The 21,819-nt window shown below is 35.3% G+C and overlaps 1 protein-coding gene and 1 pseudogene across 21 annotated transcripts; one reads left to right on the top strand and one right to left on the bottom strand.

Annotated features, from left to right (window-relative positions):
* The first annotated feature begins 1,057 nt into the window (after positions 1–1,057).
* Positions 1,058–3,061, top strand: LOC122294122 (annotated as a pseudogene).
* Positions 3,062–16,270: 13,209 nt separating this feature from the next.
* LOC122294124 lies at positions 16,271–21,115 on the bottom strand. Of its 21 annotated transcripts, XM_043102612.1 has the most exons (12): positions 20,716–21,113; positions 20,394–20,562; positions 20,129–20,210; positions 20,003–20,037; positions 19,657–19,742; positions 19,102–19,231; positions 18,900–18,992; positions 18,308–18,448; positions 18,086–18,167; positions 17,015–17,136; positions 16,707–16,882; positions 16,271–16,597 (listed from the first exon to the last, which is right to left on the bottom strand). In XM_043102612.1, the coding sequence occupies exons 6-11, from the start codon at positions 19,104–19,106 to the stop codon at positions 16,879–16,881; spliced, it is 447 nt and encodes a 148-aa protein (XP_042958546.1). In that variant the 5' UTR covers positions 19,107–19,231; positions 19,657–19,742; positions 20,003–20,037; positions 20,129–20,210; positions 20,394–20,562; positions 20,716–21,113; the 3' UTR covers positions 16,271–16,597; positions 16,707–16,878. The 21 variants fall into 21 exon arrangements, 15 of the variants coding, with proteins under 15 accessions (XP_042958546.1, XP_042958536.1, XP_042958534.1 ...); XM_043102602.1 differs by having other exon boundaries at positions 19,657–20,037; positions 20,156–20,210; XM_043102600.1 differs by having other exon boundaries at positions 19,657–20,037; positions 20,134–20,210.
* Between the last annotated feature and the right edge of the window lie 704 nt (positions 21,116–21,819).

Genomic DNA, 21,819 nt, shown 5'->3' on the forward strand with positions numbered 1-21,819 from the left:
AAAATAAGTGATTATTCAAATCGATCAAAAGAGAGGTAAATTTTTAATTGAGACTGCTACTATTTAGCTTAGGTAGAGTTTTGGTACAACAAAAGCTATCCACACCTTCTCTTCATTGCATGATTTCCACAAGCCCTTCAAGCCTTAAGACACCACTTGGAAGAAGTATGGCTTTGAAGAAACTAAAACTCTATGTGAGTCACTTTTACATACTACTCATCTCCATTGGCATCAATCATCGCTTATCATGCTCACACACACAAATAAATAAATAAATAAATGGTGCAATCGAACGTAAACATTGCCATATTGTTGAAATAGGACTAGCTCTATTACATCACAGTCAAGTCACTCTCCATTTTGGGACGAGGCCTTTCACACAGCTTGTCATAATTATCTAATAAACGGCCTCCCTACACCATTACTAGATCACAAATCCTCACTTCAAGTGTTATTCAAATGCAATCCCGACTACAGTTTTTTAAGAGTATTTGGTTGTGCATGTTGGCCCAATCTTCGCCCTTACAATAAGCATAAACTTCAACCATCTTCCACAGGTTGTGTCTTCCTGGATTATAGGCTTAAACAAAAGGGGTACAAGTGCTATAATCCACGTACAAAAAAAAAAAAAAAAAATCATTATTTCTTGTGATGTGGTATTTCAAGAGTCAGTATTCCCCTTTCAGTCCCAGTCCCACTCTAACTCTTATCCACATCCCACTTACTCTCCTATTCCTATTTCAATCGTGTAGCCCTTTTGGGTTTAGTAAGACTTAAGGATTTGTCAATCTATTTTGATGAAGCTAATGGGAAATTGTGGACCCTTTTGATTTATGTTGAATTTTATGGACATCATTATGCGTTTATATGGAAATTATGACATTATTTATTACTTTCGAAGTCTTTGAAAATTGTTAGATGTCTAGGGAGATAAGTTTTTAAGTTACAGGTAGTAATTCTCCGACCCGGTGGGGTTCAGGGCGTTACATCTTCAGTCTCCATTGTCGCCGATTCTAATCATAGTGGAGAAATTTCAAAAGGTAGTGAAGAGGAAGAGATGGCACTACCTGCAGAGCATGGTGAAATTGATACAGCTAGCTGCTCTGCCTCAACCGATGCAACACTCTGTTATTGCTCTTTCCTCTGGTTACCCCAGGCTTGATCAGCTGCTGTTATTCCTCAATGGAGGTAGTGATCATGGCGTCAAAAGAACTCGTTCATATTCTTACTACTGACCGTGATGTTTTGGATGATAAGATTTATAAAGTTTTCTTTGGTGGAACAATAATCGAGCAGCCAACGACAGTGGGAGGATCTGGCACTAGTTACTTGAATGGATTTTTTGACCAGGTATGGCGTAGTTGTTTGACGAATTGCCTGGAAAAAAATCTTACGACTATTTTCCAGCTTTTTGGCTCCATTTGTATTAGACTGGTATCAAGATTTAGAGCAAGATTGGAAGCAAAAATTGGACTCTTTTTTCCTATAATTGTTATGAGAGTTCTAGAAAATATTTTTGAACCTAATTTTTAGCAGAAGATGATCGTGCTTCAGTTTCTCGAGAAGCTCAGGGGTGAGTCCCAAATCTTGGTGGAAGATGTTGTCATTAAGAGTGCTAAGAAAAAAGGTTCAGCACTAGTTGTAATGGTCAATAAAGAGGCAGCAGGTTCTGCTACATGAAGCGTGCCTGGTTATATTTCTAATCCATTGCTGGGTTTGCCTCTTCTCTGTGAGCATAATACGGACCGGAATGAGTTTTTAAAGCTTTGCAAAAGAGTTGAATACACAGTTCGAGCTTGGTTTCTTCTACGTTTTGAGGACCCGTCCAACCGTACTCCCTATTTGACCCCATACATTGGGCTCAGAATTGGAGCAGTAGAACCTATCTCTTGAAGACACTAATGTACTAGAACAGAACTTCCTGAAATTTGTATTTCAGGTGATGGATAAGAGTAATTTCAAGTTAACACCTGGCGACGAAATTGATGTTGATGCAAAAACTGAAGAGGGTGAGACTTCTCTCATTCGGGCTACTGGGCAAAGACTTGACCAGTATGAACCTTACAATGGTTATGACAAAAAAGGCTTAAGTGAGAACCCAAGGATTGAATATGCAGGTGGGCCTCCTGTCTTGAGGAGTTCTCGTGAAAATTTAGAGGAGTTCAAGGTTTTCAACTTTACAGGTGCCGGGATAGTGGCATTGTTAATGTATAACACTGAGGAGTCTATGCATGCTTTTGCTGAGGCTTCTAAGAACCTTGTACGTGAAAAAAAAATGGCCACTATATCTTGGCTCAAAAAATAAAATTCTAAAGAAATATGATGGAAGATTCAAGGACATATTTCAAGAGATTTATGAGACCAAGTGGAATTTAAAGTATGAGGCTACTGGTATATGGTATGAATACAGAATCATTAATGATATGGTGGCTCATGCTCTCAAGAGTGAAGGAGGTTATGTATGGACATGCAGGAACTATGAATCTAGGTGATGTCCAGAAGGATTTCTTAACTGGGTCTGGATCTCTTGGATTGATGACTTCTGTACTGATGTGTCCAGATAGAAAGACCATGGAAGTAGAAGCTGCCCGTGGTACCGTGACCTGGCACTATAGAATTCACCAGAAAGGTGGTGAAACTAGCACAAACAGCATTGCCTTAATATTTGCTTGGTTGCAAGGGCTTTCACATAGGGCACAACTGAATGAGAATGTTAAGACTTTTGGATTCCACTGAGAAAGTACAAGCTGCTTGTGTTGGAGCCATGGAATCTGGGAATACGACCAGGTGCTGTAAAAAGAACATCCTCGTTTTTTACTTAGGTGGTGGGATACCCGATGTCAGGATCTTAACAACTGATGTCAATATCTTGTTCAAGAAGCATATCCCCACCTTGTGGGCGATGTGTTCTGAAGGGAGAGGTTTGTCACAGTCCGAGAACGTTTACAAGGCATCATCAACTAGTTTGGGTTTATATGCTTGTTGGGCCATGGGCCACCTTACGTTTATTTAGTTAATTTTCATTACAGGTTTAGGTCTTTGTTTCATTGAATGTAGTTGTTGTGGGTTAATGGGCTTGGGCCCTTTAAAGTAATTCTTATTTCAATTGTTTTAGTGAGCTTTTAGTCTAGGCCGTATGTGGGACAGTATGGTAAAGACTTCTAAGGAGGGGCAGGGCTCTACAAAATTCCATGCCGAAAGTAATCAAAACCTTATTTCCTTATTTATCGTCATCTTCTTCCTCTATTCTTTGGTGATGCTCCCTCGAAGTGAGTCATTGCAGTGTTTTATTTTATCGCTTATTACTTGGTGTGTTACAGAGTGAGGGGCTGAGATCTACTGTGGGGATGTTAGTGCAGGCTTACGATGCGTTAGGTTCTCTAATGGTTTATATGACAGAGCTACTTGAAAGGAAGCCAATGATAACAGTAATTCAAAAGAGTGTTTTATTTTATCAATCATTACTAGGTGTGATGCGTTGGGTTCTCTACTGGTAGTGGGTTTTCAGCTGAACTGCCTTGCGGTGCCTAGGAGTGATTGCTGTGAGGATAATGATAAACTGTTGCGATCTCACTCACAAAATAATCATCCGAGATAAGAGAAGAAGTGACAGAAGTCTAAACCATTTAACTTCATTTTTCGTAATAATAATAATAATAATAATCCGAATTAAAATGAACAACTTATTAATGATATAACATTTAATAAATTTATAATAGTAATAATAATAACAATAATAGAATGTTTACAATGATAATAAAACATAAAATTATTCACCTTCTTAATAATAATTGGAATGAGTTGTTGCAATTTGTCAGCACTCAAAAATTTCAGACCAATATCATCGGAGTTATTGAGTTTTTGCGATGAGTCAGTACCCACATAGCAAAGTTGAGGCCAGCTGCGGAGCAAGAGCGAGGAGATGAATTCATTAATGAAATCCCCTTCATCGATTTGATTGGTTTGGGAATCTCTTCTTGATTATCACAAAACAGCCCATTTTTTATATTTAACTTCATATTATATATATATATATGAGTAATGTTACATACAATCACTTTTGCGTATTTCTTGCATGCGCACGTCACTGATAAGATTGACTAGATTAATTTTTTTAATATATAACCAATAATATCACTGGAGTGCACAAAAGTATACGTAAAAATAACTGCATACAGAATTTTTATATATATATATATATATAATAATGATTCCATTTTGACCCTTTCAATTATGTTAATAAACGAGGAAATTATTACAATAAAAATCAAAATAAAAACAACTGTCTTACAACGAAAATAACCACAACTGATAAATCAAAAATCACAACAAAAACACGTACAAAATAAAAATAGAAAAAGAAATCATAAAATTCCACATCCAAATCTACCATACAAACCCTAACCCTAGCATCTCATAAAATCAAAATAGGGACAAAGATACAGAATTATAGAGAGAGAGAGCACTGCATGCGATACAAATAGTTCTGAAAAGTGAGGACTGAGGAGAGGCCTTTGAGTGAGAAAGAGGGAGATGTGTGGCTGACTGCTGTGTTAATATATATGTGATTAAAATGATGTCGTGGTTGGATATTCAATTCAGGTAAATCTTCAGTATCGGTTAAAATAGAAACCGGTTACCGTTAATTCCTGAAGTATGCTGAAATATGACGTCTGGCCTGATCATAATTCTCTTTTATTTCCGTTTTGAAGCTCAACGAAACTGCAATGAGCGATATGGCATAGATGAGCCATCCAATAATCTTGAGAGACAATGGAACAGGAGTAGTAACCCCGATGAAAAACGCCGTATATGTGAAGAATGCGCCACAGTTAACGACAATTTTAGTTGTTACCATGTACTCGGGATTTATGAACCAGCCAACGAAGAAAGAAGCAAATGCAAGTAACATTGCCATATTCAGAAAATGGAATGCTGTGGGAAAATCTGAGTGAACTTGAATGTAGACAAGTGTTACATCGATAACTCCTGTCAAGCAAGAAGGAATGATAATTTTAGCCCAGTTCATGTTGTGGCGCCGGCGCCGGCGCCTGCGCCGTTCAAGTAATTCAACCCCCAAGCCGACAGCTGGTAGCCCAACTCCTGCTTCTATGTCGCCGACAGGATCAGTAGTAGTAGAAGCTTCAATGGCCATGGAATTAGCTGTAGATTAAATTTAGAGAAAACTTGGACGAAATATGCCGCACTGCCATCAGCGAATGGCCCCCAAAGAATTTTATAGGGGGAGTTGTCCGGATCCCCCAAAGATTTTTATGGGGCCCCCTGGACGATTGTGCCTACTGTTCTTCTTTCTTCAATCCATAGCATTGATCTCAAAAGTCAATTTCTCCGAAATTTCTTCTTTCTCGGTTTTTTGATGGAACCGCACGGTCCCCAAGACCACACTCACTCGACATCCAGGCCCCAGGCTTGCCGCGGCGAACATTTTGGGAAAGTTTTTGAGGGTTGGCTACACTGGATGGGTGTGAATGTACGTGAAAACGAGGAAAAACTTCAGTTACTTCACGATTCAATCATTATGCTGATGCGATGATACTGCAGCGGAATCACGTAGAAAATAAAAGTACACCTTAATTTTTATTCACAATTTTATAAATATAGAAAATGGACTTTCAAAAAAAATTATAATCTTTATATATTCTATAAAATTTTAATATACATAAAAATATATTTTCAATTTTTTTTTCTATAGTCTCAAAATTTTATATAATTCATATATATTATTTATTTTCAAGAGTGTGGTATCACCAAAATTAAATCAAAATTAAGTTTAGGTGAAATAATAAACTTACTAATATGAATCTAAAAGTTTTTTATTATACAATATTAAGTTTCTTAATTTGAAATCTAAAGTAAAATTACAAGAAAAATCATTTAAGATTGGTGATCTATATAGAAAATAGTTGAGAAATTTTATACTCTAGACTTAATTGAATAAGAAAAATCTTATTTAAGGTCTCTGTTATAATATTATATGCTTAATGTGACATGAAAATATCTAGAATTTACATAAAACTTAATAAACTAGATTACAAATATACTAGAATAAAATATAACATTCTAAAAAATCATTTCATAGTTTAGATGAAATAAATAAATTATAAATATTTCATTATAAAAATATAATAGCTGAATATTATTTCATGAAACATTATCGTCAAAAACTTGAAACATATATTAAGATGCTTTATTTTTAAAAGTTCACTTTTACGTATATATTATAAATTACCAAGATCTACTTTTATATATATTTACATTTTTATAATTTTTAAATTTGAATGTGTGGCACGTTATAAACAAATGAATAGCTGAGATTAAGGACTTTCAACTTGTTGAATACCTGGATTATGTATATAACTGAGATTTTTGGAATAGCCAAGACTTTTGAGATGTGTGAACAAAAAGATTTAGTACTTCTGATTACTAACAACAAAAGAGGAATATAAGGTTCTCTAGATGAAAGTTTTGAGGTAGAATTTTCAATGGCCACTTATGCCAACATAGCCATCTTAGCTCTTTGGAAAGAAGCTCAAAGCGTCCAGTGAAATGCACATTATTGATCTGGAGCAACCTCAAATTCTTCATCTTTGCAAATGCACCAGTTTTCAGATGTATGTGATCCACAAGTGAAGGAGGATTTAGCACGAGACCCTCCACTACATCAGATCCCTAGCAAAATATGAAGTTGGATTAGCAACATATTCCTCCTCTTTCTAAGGCTAGAACGTACTTGAATTGGAGTAGGCCTAGATATTCTATTCATCATAAGTTAACAGACAAACACTTGAGAGATTAATTTAGATATTCTGTCTAACCACTGTTTCCATGCATGTAAAATCCACCGCATACAACTCAAATAAAATAAATTATAAAATGGTAAAAAGTGATAAAATAAAATAAATTAATATATAAATTAATTATTAATTACTTTATTACTATATAATGAATAAATAGATAATTCAATATGAAGATTTGATGTGAATAATCAAAGTGAAATTCATCGTATATTATTTTATTATTATATAATGAAAAAATAGCTATTCCAATGTGAGACTTATGTAAATGGAATAGCCAAAAGTTAAAATTCATCTCACATTTATTAAAGGGAAAAGCAGCTATGCAGCCTAGGCTTGAACACCCTAGTTGACTGCTAGTTAATTTTTTTTTTTTACTTAATAATTAAATAAGTAGTTTTAAGTATATTAGTGTATTTTAAAAAAATATATTTAAATATATTGAAAAAAATATTTAAAAAAAAAAAAAAAAAAAGAGAAAAAACAAAAGTATGCCCGAGTGGCACCTAGCGGTAAACACTAGCATAGTAGCCCGATCCTCTACCAAAACTATCTTTTAACTTGGACTAATCAAAACTGTCTGTTGACTAATCGTGATCAAGGAAGAAAACGCTCCGTTTGTTTAACAAAATCTAAATTATCTCATCTTATCTTAACTCATCATTACAATCTTTTCACATCTTCAAATAAAATAGAATAAATAATTTAATGTTAAGAGAAAGAAGACGTGTTTGAATAATACAGTATATTGAACATTTGGTACACGGCTTTACAAAATATATAAGTGTACAATGGGACTAATTATGGAAATCTACATAAAAGGAAAAAATACTATCGTAACATATGCCTAAGAATAAGAGATTCCTGATTGTGTGCAATCCATGAGTATGGAAAGATTTGATTCTGTCAATACTCCCCCTCAAGTTGGTGCATGGAGATCCGTAATGCCCAACTTGCAAGAGAAGTGATGGAAGAGATCCTGGCCTAAAGCTTTGGTGAAGATATCTGTGATTTGCTCATGTGAAGAAGTGTGAATTGCTTTGAGGAGGCCGGAGCGAATTTTGTCGCGAATGATATGGCAATCGATCTCAATGTGTTTAGTGCGTTCATGGAATACTGGATTATGAGCAATGTGAAGTGCAGACTGATTGTCACAGTAGAGGTGGAAGGGCTCGGGATGAGGGATGCCAAGATCGGTGAGAAGTTGCTTGAGCCAGATGAGTTCACAGGTGGTGACAGCCATGGCGCGGTATTCAGCTTCAGCGGAAGAACGAGCAACAGTAGTCTGTTTTTTTGTACGCCATGAGATCGAACTAGTGCCGAGCTGGATGAAGTAACCCGTGGTGGAACGACGGGTGGTGGGACAGCTGGCCCAATCAGAATCAGTATAAGCCGTTACTTGAGTGGTGCTGGAAGAAGAGAAAAAGATGCCTTGGCCAGGGCTTCCTTTGATGTAGCGGAGAACACGCGTGGCAGCAGTCATATGAGGAGCCCGAGGGGTATGCATAAACTGACTAAGAATGTTGACGGCATAAACAATGTCAGGTCGAGTGATGGTCAAGTAAATGAGACGGCCAACAAGACGACGATAAATGCTAGGATCAGGAAGAAGGGATCCATCTTCATTAGAAAGCTTCAAATGTTGTTCCATCGGAAAAGAGGCAGTCCGGGCACCAAGGTTACCACTGTCAGAAAGTATATCAAGAGCATACTTTCGCTGGTTTAGAAAAATGCCTGCAGAAGAGCGTGCAACTTCGAGACCAAGAAAGAACTTCAAAGAGCCAAGATCTTTGGTTTTGAAGTTAGTGGAGAGAAGGGTCTTGAAAAACTCAATCTGGGAAAGAGCGTTGCCAGCAACTAATATATCGTCAACATAAACCAGAACAAGAGTGATGGTGGTATGAGTGACAAGAGTAAATAAGGAGTGATCAGCCTGAGATTGATGAAAACCTGCATCAAGAAGCACAGTAGTTAGTTTGGAAAACCAGTTGCGGGAGGCTTGCTTGAGGCCATAGAGGGATTTTCTGAGTCGACAAACACGGGTCTCCCCCTTAATGCAATAGCCGGGAGGAGGGTGCATGTAGACTTCTTCATCAAGATCGCCGTGCAAGAAGGCATTGTTGACATCAAGCTGATGAATGATCCAATTTTTTGTAGCAGCAATGGCTAATAAGCAGCGGACAGTGGTCATTTTGGCTACCGGAGCAAAAGTCTCATGGTAGTCAAGACCTTCAACTTGAGTATAGCCCTTGGCAACCAGTCGGGCTTTGTATCTCTCAATAGTTCCATCAGCTTTGAGTTTAGTTTTGAAAACCCATTTACAGCCAATGGGTTTTTTGCCAGGGGGAAGATGATCAAGAGTCCAAGTGGAGTTAGCTTCTAAAGCCTGGAGCTCGGCAGACATTGCCTCGCGCCAATGAGAATGTTTGAGAGCATCAGAATAACATGAGGGTTCAACACAAGAGGTGAGAGCATTTAAATAAGTAACATGTGGGGGAGAAAAACGAGAATAGGAAAGAAAAGCAGATAAAGGATGAGCAGTACCTGAAGCCGGTGTAGCGGATGAAGATGCCGTGGGCTCTGTGGGTAAGGTGGGACATATGTAGTCATGAAGATAGAGAGGCCGTGTAGTGTGGCGGCGAGGACGAGAGACAGGTGGAGGGGAAGATGGTGGAGATTGAGAAGGTGAAGATGGGGAGGGTGGATTTGGAGGAGGATTTAAAGGTGTGTGAGAAGTAGGTAAAATGGGTTCAGGGACGAGAAGGGGAATAATTGGAGATGAAGAGGAAAAAGAAGTGTCTGAAGTATCCTGGAAAGAAAATTGTTGTTCATGGAATGTGACATCACGAGAATAAAAAATGGAACGTGTATCAAGATTGTAAAGTTTGTATGCTTTGTGAGTGCTGGGATAGCCGAGAAAGACACATTTAGTAGCACGAGGAGAAAATTTATCACGATGAGCACAAAGAGTTTGTGCATAACAGAGGCACCCAAACACGCGAAGGTGATCGTAGTTGGGGGTTTTGTCGAAGAGAATCTCAAAAGGTGATTTATTCTGAAGAGTACGACTGGGAGTGCGATTGATGAGATAAGCAGCAGTGAGAATACAATCTCCCCAAAAGGGAAGGGGTAAGTGGGCTTGAAAACGAAGACTGCGGGCAACATTAAGAAGGTGCCGGTGTTTACGCTCCGCAACACCATTTTGTTGAGGAGTTTCAACACAAGTACGTTCATGAATAATGCCATGGTCAAGAAGATAAGTTTGAAATTGATGAGAGAGAAATTCTTGCCCATTATCAGTGCGAATGATTTTAACATTGGTGTTAAATTGAGTTTTGATGAGAGCAAAAAAATGCGTTAAGTGGGTGTAAGCTTCAGATTTAAAACGCATTAAATATATCCAAGTAGTACGGGAAAAATCGTCTACGATGGTAAGGAAATAATGTGCTCCTGATAAAGAGGAAGTATGATATCCACCCCAAATATCACAAAAAATTCTATTAAAAGCAAAAAGACTTTTAGTAGCAACATTTGGAAATGATAATCTAGTGTGCTTAGAACGAGCACAAACATCACAATCAGAAAGAATACAAGGAGAATCAAAAATAGTAGGAATAATAAAACTAGAGGGATGACCTAGACGTTGATGCCATAGGGTCTTATTGGCAGTGGATTGAGTAGCAAAAACCATGGAGGGGTCGGGACGGTACACGTAAAGCCCATTGCATAATTCACCCGTTCCAATCGGCTTCTTCGACTGTTGGTCCTGAAATAAACAGCTATTAGAAGAGAAAGTAACAATGCAAGAATTGTGAAGGGCAATTTGGGAAACAGATAGTAAATTGAAGGTTAAAAGGGGAACAAAATAAACTTGAGTGAGAATTAGAGATGGAGATAAGATGCAGGTGCCGAGTCCTTCGGCAGGGACATCTTGACCCGTGGGAAGCCGTATGGAATGGGGGTTTGCAAGAGGATGAAGATCGGTGAAAGCATCCTTGTGGTGGCAAATGTGGTGGCTGGCGCCACTGTCTACCACCCAATGGAGGCACCGATTGAGAGAAAAATCAAGAGAAGAGGGGAAGAGATTACCAACAAAGTTGACAGTGGGCTCAATCGGAGAGGAGGTCGGTGCAAGCAAGCCAAGCAGTTTCTGGTAGAGCTCTGGTGACAAACCAGGAACCGGACTGGAGGCCAAAGGGGCCACGGCAACCTGGTTTACGCTGGACGGTGGCTGACCGAGAATAGAAGGCTGGGGTTTGGGTCTCGGGTTGCGGCCAGGAGGATAACCCACGAGGGTCCAGCAACGGTCTCTGGTGTGTCCATCCTTGCCGCAAGCCGTGCACTTGAAAATGAGTTTCGGGCGCCCACTGGATCGGACAGCCATGGCCATGGTTTCCGATGAAGGAGGATGAAGGTTGAGCAACCTCTGTTGTTCTTCTTGAAATAAAATAGAAAAGACTTTGCTGATGGGTGGAAGGGGATCTATGGCCAGAATTTGAGTACGGAGAGAAGCGAAGGAATCGTTGAGGCCGAGAAGAAATTGAAAGACCCGTTCATCATCGGCTTGCTGCTGCAATGCTTTGAGGTCAGTGCTTTGTTGGAGATGACTGAGTTCATCCCAAATTTGTTTGATTTGGTTGTAGTAATCATGAACTGAATTTGTGGTTTGGTGTAGAGAAGAGAGAGTACGTTTGAGTTGGTAAATTCTGGCATTATTGCCATGACAGAAACGAGAGGAAAGATCAACCCAAACATCACGTGGGTTGGTATGATATTCAAGAGAGTTGGCAAGAGAGGGGCTAATAGAGTTGAGAATCCAAGTGAGAACCATATCCTTCGTTTGGTTCCATTGAGTGTATTCGGGTGTGTTGGGGGCAGGGGGGGTGAGGGTACCATCAACAAAACTAAGCTTGTTTTTGGCATTGAGAGCTCGGGTCATGGCTTTTTGCCATTTGGGATAATTGTCGCCGGTGAGGAGTCCATTGACAAGGATTAAGCTTGGGGAATCTGAGGGGTGGAGGAGGTAAGGGGAAGAGAGGGAAGGAGGGATCGGGGATGATTCTGTCATGATAATACAAGACCTTGTCTAGCCTGATACCATGTTAAGAGAAAGAAGACGTGTTTGAATAATACAGTATATTGAACATTTGGTACACGGCTTTACAAAATATATAAGTGTACAATGGGACTAATTATGGAAATCTACATAAAAGGAAAAAATACTATCGTAACATATGCCTAAGAATAAGAGATTCCTGATTGTGTGCAATCCATGAGTATGGAAAGATTTGATTGTCAATATTTAACTTTTACAAATTAAAAAAAAAAAATCTAATATTAAAAAATTATATTATAACAATATTTTATTCATTACTATTTAAAACATCTCATCTCATCTATGTAATCAAATGGGAGAAGAAAAAAAAATCCCACACTGAGCTATCACAGTAGGTGAAGGTGCAGATGGTAAAATGGTAGGCTCAAGAATAGATTTTCTCAAAAAATAATGTAGGAGCAAATACTAATTTTCATATAGTTTAGTTTATAAAAACACTTTTAAAATTTTAATTTTTATCAAATTTTAAGAATTTTGGGGAGCCAAGCTCCTTAGTAGTTCCACCCCTGCTTATGGGCAATGGCACATCGTAAACATAATTTATAAAAGATGGATACTATTTATCGTAAACTAATTGAGTTGTTCTAGTATGTTGTAGAAAAAATAAAAAATTAAAATTAAAATAGGAGTGGTGTATAGGGATGATAAATAGAATTATTCTTTATAAAAAAAGACTCAGGTTTCTTGAATGTGATTGGGTGCCATGCTATGCATTAGATGTGACATACACAAACATTTCTCAAATGTGATTGGATGCCACATAGTCCTTAAAATATGCATAAGATGTTATGTACAAACATGTTTCTTGAAAATATACATTAGATGTGAGATATAAAGATCCAAAAGTCTTATAATAGCATCATAAAAATATATTCCAAATTTGTATTAATACTTATAAATATGGTCAAACCAGGAGCATATCATGCGGGTTGTTACTTAATTTACTTTATACAAAAAAAGATTATAATTATTATCTTCTATACCGTACGATTAACATGTAATTTATTATTTTTATTTTTTATTTAAATACATATATTGATACGTAAGTATATGTGTTTAAATAAAAAGATAAAAATTATAAATTATATATTAATATATAACGTGAGAATGAAAAGCATTTACTTATCTTATGAAAAACGCGTCCAAGTGTTTTGTAATGGCGTTTTGCTGAAGGCTACAAAACCCTCCGGCCCTCCACTTGGACCGTTCACGTCAGCGAGGAGGCTATCAAAACTTCAAGAGCCGGGCTTGGGGGCAGTAGGGATTTAGGGGTGATATGTAAGGGCAACATGGTAAAAACGAGCGAGAGAGAACCTAGTCTCCTTGTCGGTGCTCAGGAAGAACCATCCAAAATGTGTGGCCCTTGTCGACCACCCTCAATGTATATAGTAATATAGACGTAGACCTTTCCGATTCTAAATGATGGGCCACCGGCCCCATTCGGGGACGAAATTGTTTATTTTTGTATTTGGGTGTCGTCGATAAAAAGTTATTATATTAACTTGAGGGTTTGAAAAAAAGGTGGTGATAGCCGATAGGATCCCGCGCTGCAGGTCACCGGTTTTGTATTTTGAGCTTTTTTATTTTTTGTTTTTGTTTTTACATTGTTTTTAAATACTTTTAAATATTTTCAAACAGAGAAAAAGTTAGAATTTTATTAAAAAATAAATTTTTAATTATTAAGTTGAAATTTTTTTTTTTAAAGGGAGCAGGATCCCGATTCTTATCATTTTCTTTAAAAAAAAGAATTTTATTACATATAATTTAAATCGCGTATTAATTTATATATTAATATTAATTTTTTTATATTTAAAATTTAAATTAATATTATTTTTAATAAAATTTATTTTTTAATTAATTATATTAAATTGATATTAAAATGTAATTATATTTATAATTAACGTATTTTAAATAAAAATTCTCAGTTATGAGGTCATGCAACTGAGATTTCTGGTCCTGATCCCTATGTTCCTTGAAAAAACCAAATGATTATTGTGGGTAAAGTAAGCTGATGGTGACGAGGTTTCAGCACTTCTTGCCATTTGTGTGATTTGACGAGGGTTTCAGCACTTATTGTCATTTGTGTTCCAATGAAAAGTATGCACTTCTTGTCATTTGTGTTCGTATTGCCTTCACATGGCACACCTGACAATGGGTCCCACAGCCACTTATTTCTAATTTCTTGTAATTTATTTTATTTCTACAGTGGCAATAAGCCAAACGAAAAAGTGAAGATGCCACCCACCAGCGAAAAAGATTAAAGTGCTGTTTGGATATAAAATTTATTTTAATTCATTTTATTTTAACTTATTTTATCTAATTAATAACTTTTTAAAATTTTAATATAATATATAATAAATAATTAAATTTTTTTTAATTTTAAATTAATAACAATATTATAAAAATCATATTTTAATAATATGTTATTTAATTTTTAATTTTCATCTCAATATATCTCATCTCAATTTCTTATTTAAACCACACTTAAAGGATTATTTAAATTTAAAATTCACCTCAATTCATCTTATTTAATTATTATAATTTTTAAAAAATAAATTATAAAATAAAATTAATTTTAAAAAATATATTATAATAATATTTTATTTAATTTTTAACTTTCATATTATTTTATTTTAATTTATCCGGCTGTACACCTCTCACACACGAACCGACATGGATGCATTCGTTTTTATATTTTTATTTCAACAGCCACTTTCGTCTTCACTTGTTGGGTGGTATGTATATTTACTTTTTGACGACAATTTTTCCACTGTCCCACTCGTCTTGTAATTTCACTTAATTTATTTTATTTCTATAACGGCCCGCATCTTCATTTTTTGGTTGGTATGTACACTTACTTTCCAAGGTTTAGAGAATGACTCTATGCTAATATACTTTTTGGTCGGTTTGTGTCTGTACTTTTACTTTCCAATAATTGGAGAATGACTCTACGCTAATATACTTTTTGGTTAGTCTGTAATTTTGCTTTTCAGAGGTTTAGAGAATGACTCTATAGTCTATGCTAATATATATGGTTCAGATTGGACCGGTTCGAAAATTTGTTTAGTCAATTTTGGTCTTATAATTGGGGATAGAAGAGATTTCAGTCTGGTTTTGAAGTCTATGATTTTTGGACCGGACGAAATCGAAACCGAAACAACAATGTATATATATAATATGATTTTACATAATAATTATATAAATTAATTATGTAATTTTCATCTAATCTATTCTATTTGACCATATAAATTGCTAAATAATATATGTTATTAATTAATAATATATCATAAATCATATGATTATTTATGTCATTATATGTTAATACAACATACATTCATACATACTTTACTATTTATACTTAATTAAAGTAATTAGGTAATTTTTTTTAAAATATCTAAGTTGTAAGTAAGCATCAATAATCTATGGACAATGAAGTTATTTAATGTTCATTAACCATGTATGATACATAAAATATTAGAATTTTAATTTTTAATATAGGCCATTATTAATGATTATGAATACTAAAGTCTAAGTTATAACTATCAAAATCATAAATATACTTATAATTAAATATTTTTTTAATTATATAATCCACATTAAGAATTAACTTAATTTTAATATTAATAATTTAGATAACTTTTTATTAAGTTATTTGCCAAAACAAATAAAGATGAAACAATATTTGCTTGATATTGGGTCGAATTGAATGGATCTCCAGATTGATATACCGATCAAACCGAATGGTTCTAGTCCAATCTGGTCCATATCGAAGTTCAATCCGGTCCAAGGTAAAAAAATACTAAACCAAAAGGGTTCGGTCCCATCCCCAAAACTCCTCATAGACCGACTGGACCGAATCGAATTCACTTCTACCGATATATATTTATATATGCTTTAAAGAGCAAAAGTACAATGTTCTCGATAGCCTGTGTATTGAGAACCTGATTATATTTTTGTTATTTTTAATTGTGATTAAATATAATTGATCATGATTAAAAATATATATTACATGTCAAATATTTTTTCTTGTATCATTAAAAATATTTTTTAACAAGTCAAAATACATATAACTTTGTAAATTAGCATTAATCAGGGAATTGTTAAAAATAATAAACATAATATTTATATGACTCTATCTACATGTGATTTTCTAAATCCCCAAAAATCAATATTTGTAGAAAGCAAAAAAATATCAAATCTCATCTCATTTCATTTAATCTCATTTCCTTTCCAAACATACATAAACACAAACACTTTTCATTTTCAAATGTTTAACTTTTTTATCTAATTATTACAATTTTCTCAAGCTTTCAAATAAAATAAAAAATAATAATTCAACTTTTTCAAATCTCAAAATAAAAATAATATTAAAAAAATTACATTACAAACGGTCCAAATTGCTTAAAACGTGTCATATCAGTAGGTATGACCAGAAATGCCAATCTTGGATAAGAACTAGCATTACTCTTTGAGAGAATTGTAACCCTCGACTTGGCGATGGGATCACTTACATTTGTCATATTGAACCACAGATACCTCATCATCTGTGGTGGTATCACGTCAAGGGACATTACCATCTATAGCAACATGGCCTTCGAAGACCGCGTACACGGTACACCATCCATAGCAGCATCAGCTTCAAATCATCAATGCGTAGCAACATGACCTTCAAAGACCACATCATTTGTAGCAGCATCAGCTTCAAAGATCTCATCATTTGTACTAATATCATTTTAACAAACCTTACTATCAATGGAAAAACCTGATTCAGAGACCTCATCAACTACAAAGGCATCATCCTCAGATACCCTGTCAGTAATAGTATCAGAATAGATATATTGGATATCACTTGCATTTTAGTCCATTAAGCACCGGCATCTATCCAAAAAAAACACCGCTACTTAATTAGGTGGACCGTTGCCCGTACTGGATCATTGGACTTAATTGTTACCTGAAAGAGAAGGTCTCAATTCAATATCCAGATTATGCTCATGGTTGAATTATGAGCATGGTTTAATTGACACATTTGACCTTGAACATCAATATGAGTGTGGCAAAAGGGAACTGAACTGGATTAAATTACCTATTCCAACAACGAGCAAAAACAGACTCTGAACCCATTTTTCGAGCATCACCTGATCCAAAAAAAGAAAGTAGACCTAGACCTCCACTCCAGAGCCGGTTTGCAATTAGATGAACCAGAAACTGCCAAAACTACCAAAATGTCATATGCAATCATATCATAGTTTCATAATAGCTAACAAACATCAGAAAAAACCGACACCATACGGATAATGTAGGGATAAGAACTTATAAAAACTTCGAATTTAATGGCCTTTACAATATATATACAGGAGTATTGGCGGCTAATGTATGCCCTTTTAAACAAGCAAAAAATAGCACCTCCATAAAGCTTTAAATAGAATTTACCCACAAGATCCTGATAAACAATCACATAACATATAAAGCCAACAACTATTATACAGTCAGGTGCTTATGTCATTTTTGCTTTTTTCTTTCACTGACATTTTGGCTCTTATTTCTATATTGTTAAGCGCATGTATCAAATATGCACATATTAGTTATCTATCAAGAGGGGATACTACAATTACCCAGGGGTGCAAATAGGCTCAAAAAGTAAATCAATCCAAACAAAAAAAAAGCAAAAAGAAATAGACCAACACAAATCCTAATATACCTGATGGCCCATACAATTTTTGACCTAACATTGCCTAAGACAACATGCATAGATCAATCAATCTTATTCCCCAATCATAACCACGCGCTTTCTAGAACTATGCACTAGGGCAACAGTAATCTAGCTAGCTTAATGTACAGAGATATCGATTTATTAGTCAATTTTAACGTGAAAGGTAACAGGGGTATTAATAAATAAAGTTTTACCAGAATATAAAAGCCCACTGTAGAAGCAGATAACAGTACAAATTGATTGATAAATGTGTTCATTACATACAACACAAAAGTATTGGTATTAAAGCTGAAATAGTTTAGAACATAACAAATGATTTTGTACATAATTATTTCCAGTCTATCAGTATACATCCAATATGAAATACTTGTGTTCACCATATAGTAAACATAGTATAACTCTCTACATGTGACATTAACTTCTTTCCTGTCCTACTATACTCACAAGAGATATCTTACACTCATTGAAAGCATGCTGCATTTGCTGGATCAAGGAAGGGCCAAGGTGCCTAATGGAGACTTCGATTCTAGAACCTTGACAACCAGAACATTTAATTGAAGCACCAGACATGGAGCCTTTACAGCAAAAACGCCACACAAATTCCATATGGTAAGAATGAAGAGAAAGTACCTAACATGTCAAAATATGTAAAAATACAGTACTAACCGCTTGCACTTGGAGGAGATTGCATCACAAGAGGAACAGCTTCTTAGATGTCCCATTGTAGAGGTCCTCCAAAGAAACCTTGAGGGGATGGACCACATCCTCTCCCCTCCCTCTGCTTTCAGTCTCTGCTGCTTCCACCACCTGAACAAGGTACATACATAACATGTCCAACTGTAACATGCCAATCAATATACACACAAATTTAAATCACCATCCATTAAAATTCAATACGCAACAATCAACACAACCATGAAATGCAATAAAACCACTTTCAATCTAGTCTGTCCAGCTGTTAATATCAACCTACAAATGCTCTTTCAAGCTGGATACAAACCAGCAACAATCCCAACCAACATATCACTTCAATATTTAGTACTAATTCACATCACTCCACTTCACACTCCCATATACATAACTCAAATTGTAAGGCATATCAACATGCTTGCTGCCCATGTAATCAAATCCAACACAAATGTAGATATTTTATCCATCTAACATCCGAGTTCAACATAATAAATAACACAACCGTATAATCATAACCCAATTCACATATCACAAAATCTGAAAATGCTCTTGAAATCGATACACATACTCATACCCAATCCATATATCACTTGAGCTCAACCCAAATCCGTCACCCAACCATTGTTCATGCATAGCATATCCAATATACTCAATATATAACCTGCCAACATAAACATTTATGAACATTCTATTCAATCTATTAGCCTCTTGGATCTAAAAATAGGGCCTGAAAACTTTGTAAATTTGCAAACCCAATGAATATTAAATACCTCATATTCAATACATAGAGAAGACCTTCAGTGTAGGACAAACATTGGTTATAGCTTCAATTCCCACATTGGAGATCTTTTGGCAGCCATTCAGATTCAGATACTCCAGATTTTGCAGAGAATCCAAACACTATGAAATGCAAGTTATCAAATAGAATCTTAAGTTATAGAAAAGCATCCACTTAAAAGCATATCATTTTCTGCTAAGCAAGATAAGAGATACCATGGTCTTCTAGTTTCCAGATTTTACAAAAATTTATGCCCAAGTAGGCAGCACATAACCATTATGATCGCAATGATTAAGCAAATTGAAACAATACAAGCCATATGTGTGAGCAATCCAGAATCACTGATATTCAAAACTTTTGTTACTTTATTTGTTTCTCTTTCTCTCAGTCTTCTCTGTTTCCTACAATCTTCAAAATCGTTTATGATTAACCTTATTCAACCAGTTCTTGACTAAATTCTTTCCAATACAAGTCTTTCTGTAACTATAATATATGACCTGTTTTGTCAAAAATAGGTATGTCTACCATTATATTCCAAAAATTATACCTGCCCATAAGTAATTTCATGCTGAGAATAGTCGACCATGCTTCTTATCTGGTAGGGAACACATTCTCTGCATGAGTTGCCATTTTCTTCAAAACCAACAAGAGAAAACACAGAATCAGTAAAAGTAGACTTTAAGAGCTGAAAAAGAAACAAACCGAGGGAAGCTAAAAAAAAAGTCAAAGCCATCTGCTTTTTTTCAAAAAATTGTAGAGAAGTAACCATCACATAAAAATATGCAAAAAAATCAAATCACAGTCCAATGCCCCTGCAAAATACAAACCACAAAATCAGATCAATTAAATAAAAAAATAAAAAGAGAATAAACTTTTTAAGGGAAGACATATACAAACATCAAACCAGCATGATCTTCAGGCCAAAAAACTGGAAAAAAATAAGAGAGAAACACACTGTTAGCACATTTAAAAAAAAGAAGAAGAAGAAGAGAAACACAAAGATTAAAGAAAACCCGAACTGTACAGATTTTGTTCAGAAACCAAACCGATCAACAAAGCAGTTAAAAACATCCACAAAAACCAGCCCACAGTCCAAAATTCCTGCAAAAAATAAAACCAGATTAAATTAAAGAAAAAAAATAAAAAGACAATAACACAATGACATGCAAACCCAAAAAACGAAATCCATACATTTTTTTTCACAAAACAAACATTGAAAAACAAAAAAAAAAAGAAACAGAAAACAAACGTGCACAAAAAAAAAAAAAAAAAAAAAAGAATTACCCTTTTCTTCAAAAGCTACGAGAGGGAGAGAGAGAGAGACGGGAAAAAAAAGGTTTTGCTTAAGGGCTGGTTGAGCGGAAATTAGTGGCTGGCTGGTGGTGGTTCTCAGCGTTGGGGTTGCTCTGGTGGTGAGACTCACGGCGGCGTTGCCGTGAGAAGTGCGACGGGGCTGGGCGAAAATGCACAAAAAAAAAAAAAAAAAATCAGAAAATTACTCTCTTCTTCAAAAGCAACAAGAGAGACGGGAAAAAAAAAAAAAAAAAAAAAACTTGCTTAAGGGGTGGTTGGGCGGAAATCAGTGGCTGGTGGTGGTGGTTCTCACTGTTGGGGTTGCTCTGGTGGGGAGGTTCACGGTGGCGTTGCCGTGAGAAGTGCGACGCGGCTGGGCGTGAGTTTTGATGGAGGAACCGAAGGGCCCAAACGGTGGCCAATCGACTTGGTGGTGCTGGTCACCGCGCGACAGTCGTGCTTGGGTCGGTGTGACGGCGGCGAGGGGTTGTCGCGGCTAAGGTGTTTATGGGGGGGTTGCGTTGGTCGTGCAGGACACGGTGGAGCAAAACAAAACAAAAGGGCAAACGGCGATGCGGAGAAAGTAGGGTGAGAGGTCGAAGAGGAGAGAAGGGGAGATAGAGAGAGATCTACCCCTACTGGAGTTGGACGACGGCGGCACGAGCTGTAGGGGAGACGAGGCCCGGTTAGATATTTTATTAGATGTTTTGAATGGTATTGAATAAATTATTATAATATAATTTTTTAATATTAAATTTATATTTAAATTTAAAAAATTAAATTATTTATTATATTTTATATGAAAATTTAAAAAAATTATAATAAATGTATGTTTGAAGTTGTGGTGAAAAATATAACTTATAATTTTAGAATTTATAACTTATAATTTAAGTAATGAGTTTTACTATTAAAAAATTATTCTGTTTGGTAATTATATGTTTAAAATACTTTTGTTTATTTGGAAATAATTTAAAAAAATATTTTTTGAGGTAAAAATGATAATTATTTAAATTTTTAAAGATTATGATTATATCATTGAAAGTTTAAAAGTTATAATTATCTTGAAATTGTATGGATATTTTTGTCCATTGACGGTCTTTTTAAAATTCAAATTACGTTTCATATTATTTGAAAAAGTACTTTTAAGAAAATGATGTTTTTCCTCAAATGTATTTTTTAACTTATTTGAAATTAAAAGTACTTTAATATGTAACATCTAAACGATTTAATTTTTTCATTAAAGACCTTTTAAGAATATTTAAGCATTTTTTAAAGGAAAATTCTTATTGCAGTCCTCTTAAGAGGCCTGCAATACAAACATAATGAAACGGAGCGTTTCATTTTAATGAAACACTGCGTTTCATTTAACGAAGACCCAAGGGAGATAGCAAAACGCTGCAAAGTCCTTTCATCCCAG

Source organism: Carya illinoinensis, chromosome 14 (assembly GCF_018687715.1).
Source record: "Carya illinoinensis cultivar Pawnee chromosome 14, C.illinoinensisPawnee_v1, whole genome shotgun sequence".
In the NCBI taxonomy this organism is placed as follows: domain Eukaryota; kingdom Viridiplantae; phylum Streptophyta; class Magnoliopsida; order Fagales; family Juglandaceae; genus Carya; species Carya illinoinensis.

Coding starts and splice junctions, on each gene's coding strand:
- LOC122294124 (XM_043102604.1), bottom strand. Junction 18,449..18,899: donor GATATATGGATTGGGTATGA/GTATGTGTATCG, acceptor TACCTTGTTCAG/GTGGTGGAAGCAGCAGAGAC. Junction 17,137..18,085: donor ATGAGTGTAAGATATCTCTT/GTGAGTATAGTA, acceptor TAGTTTTGGCAG/TTTCTGGTTCATCTAATTGC.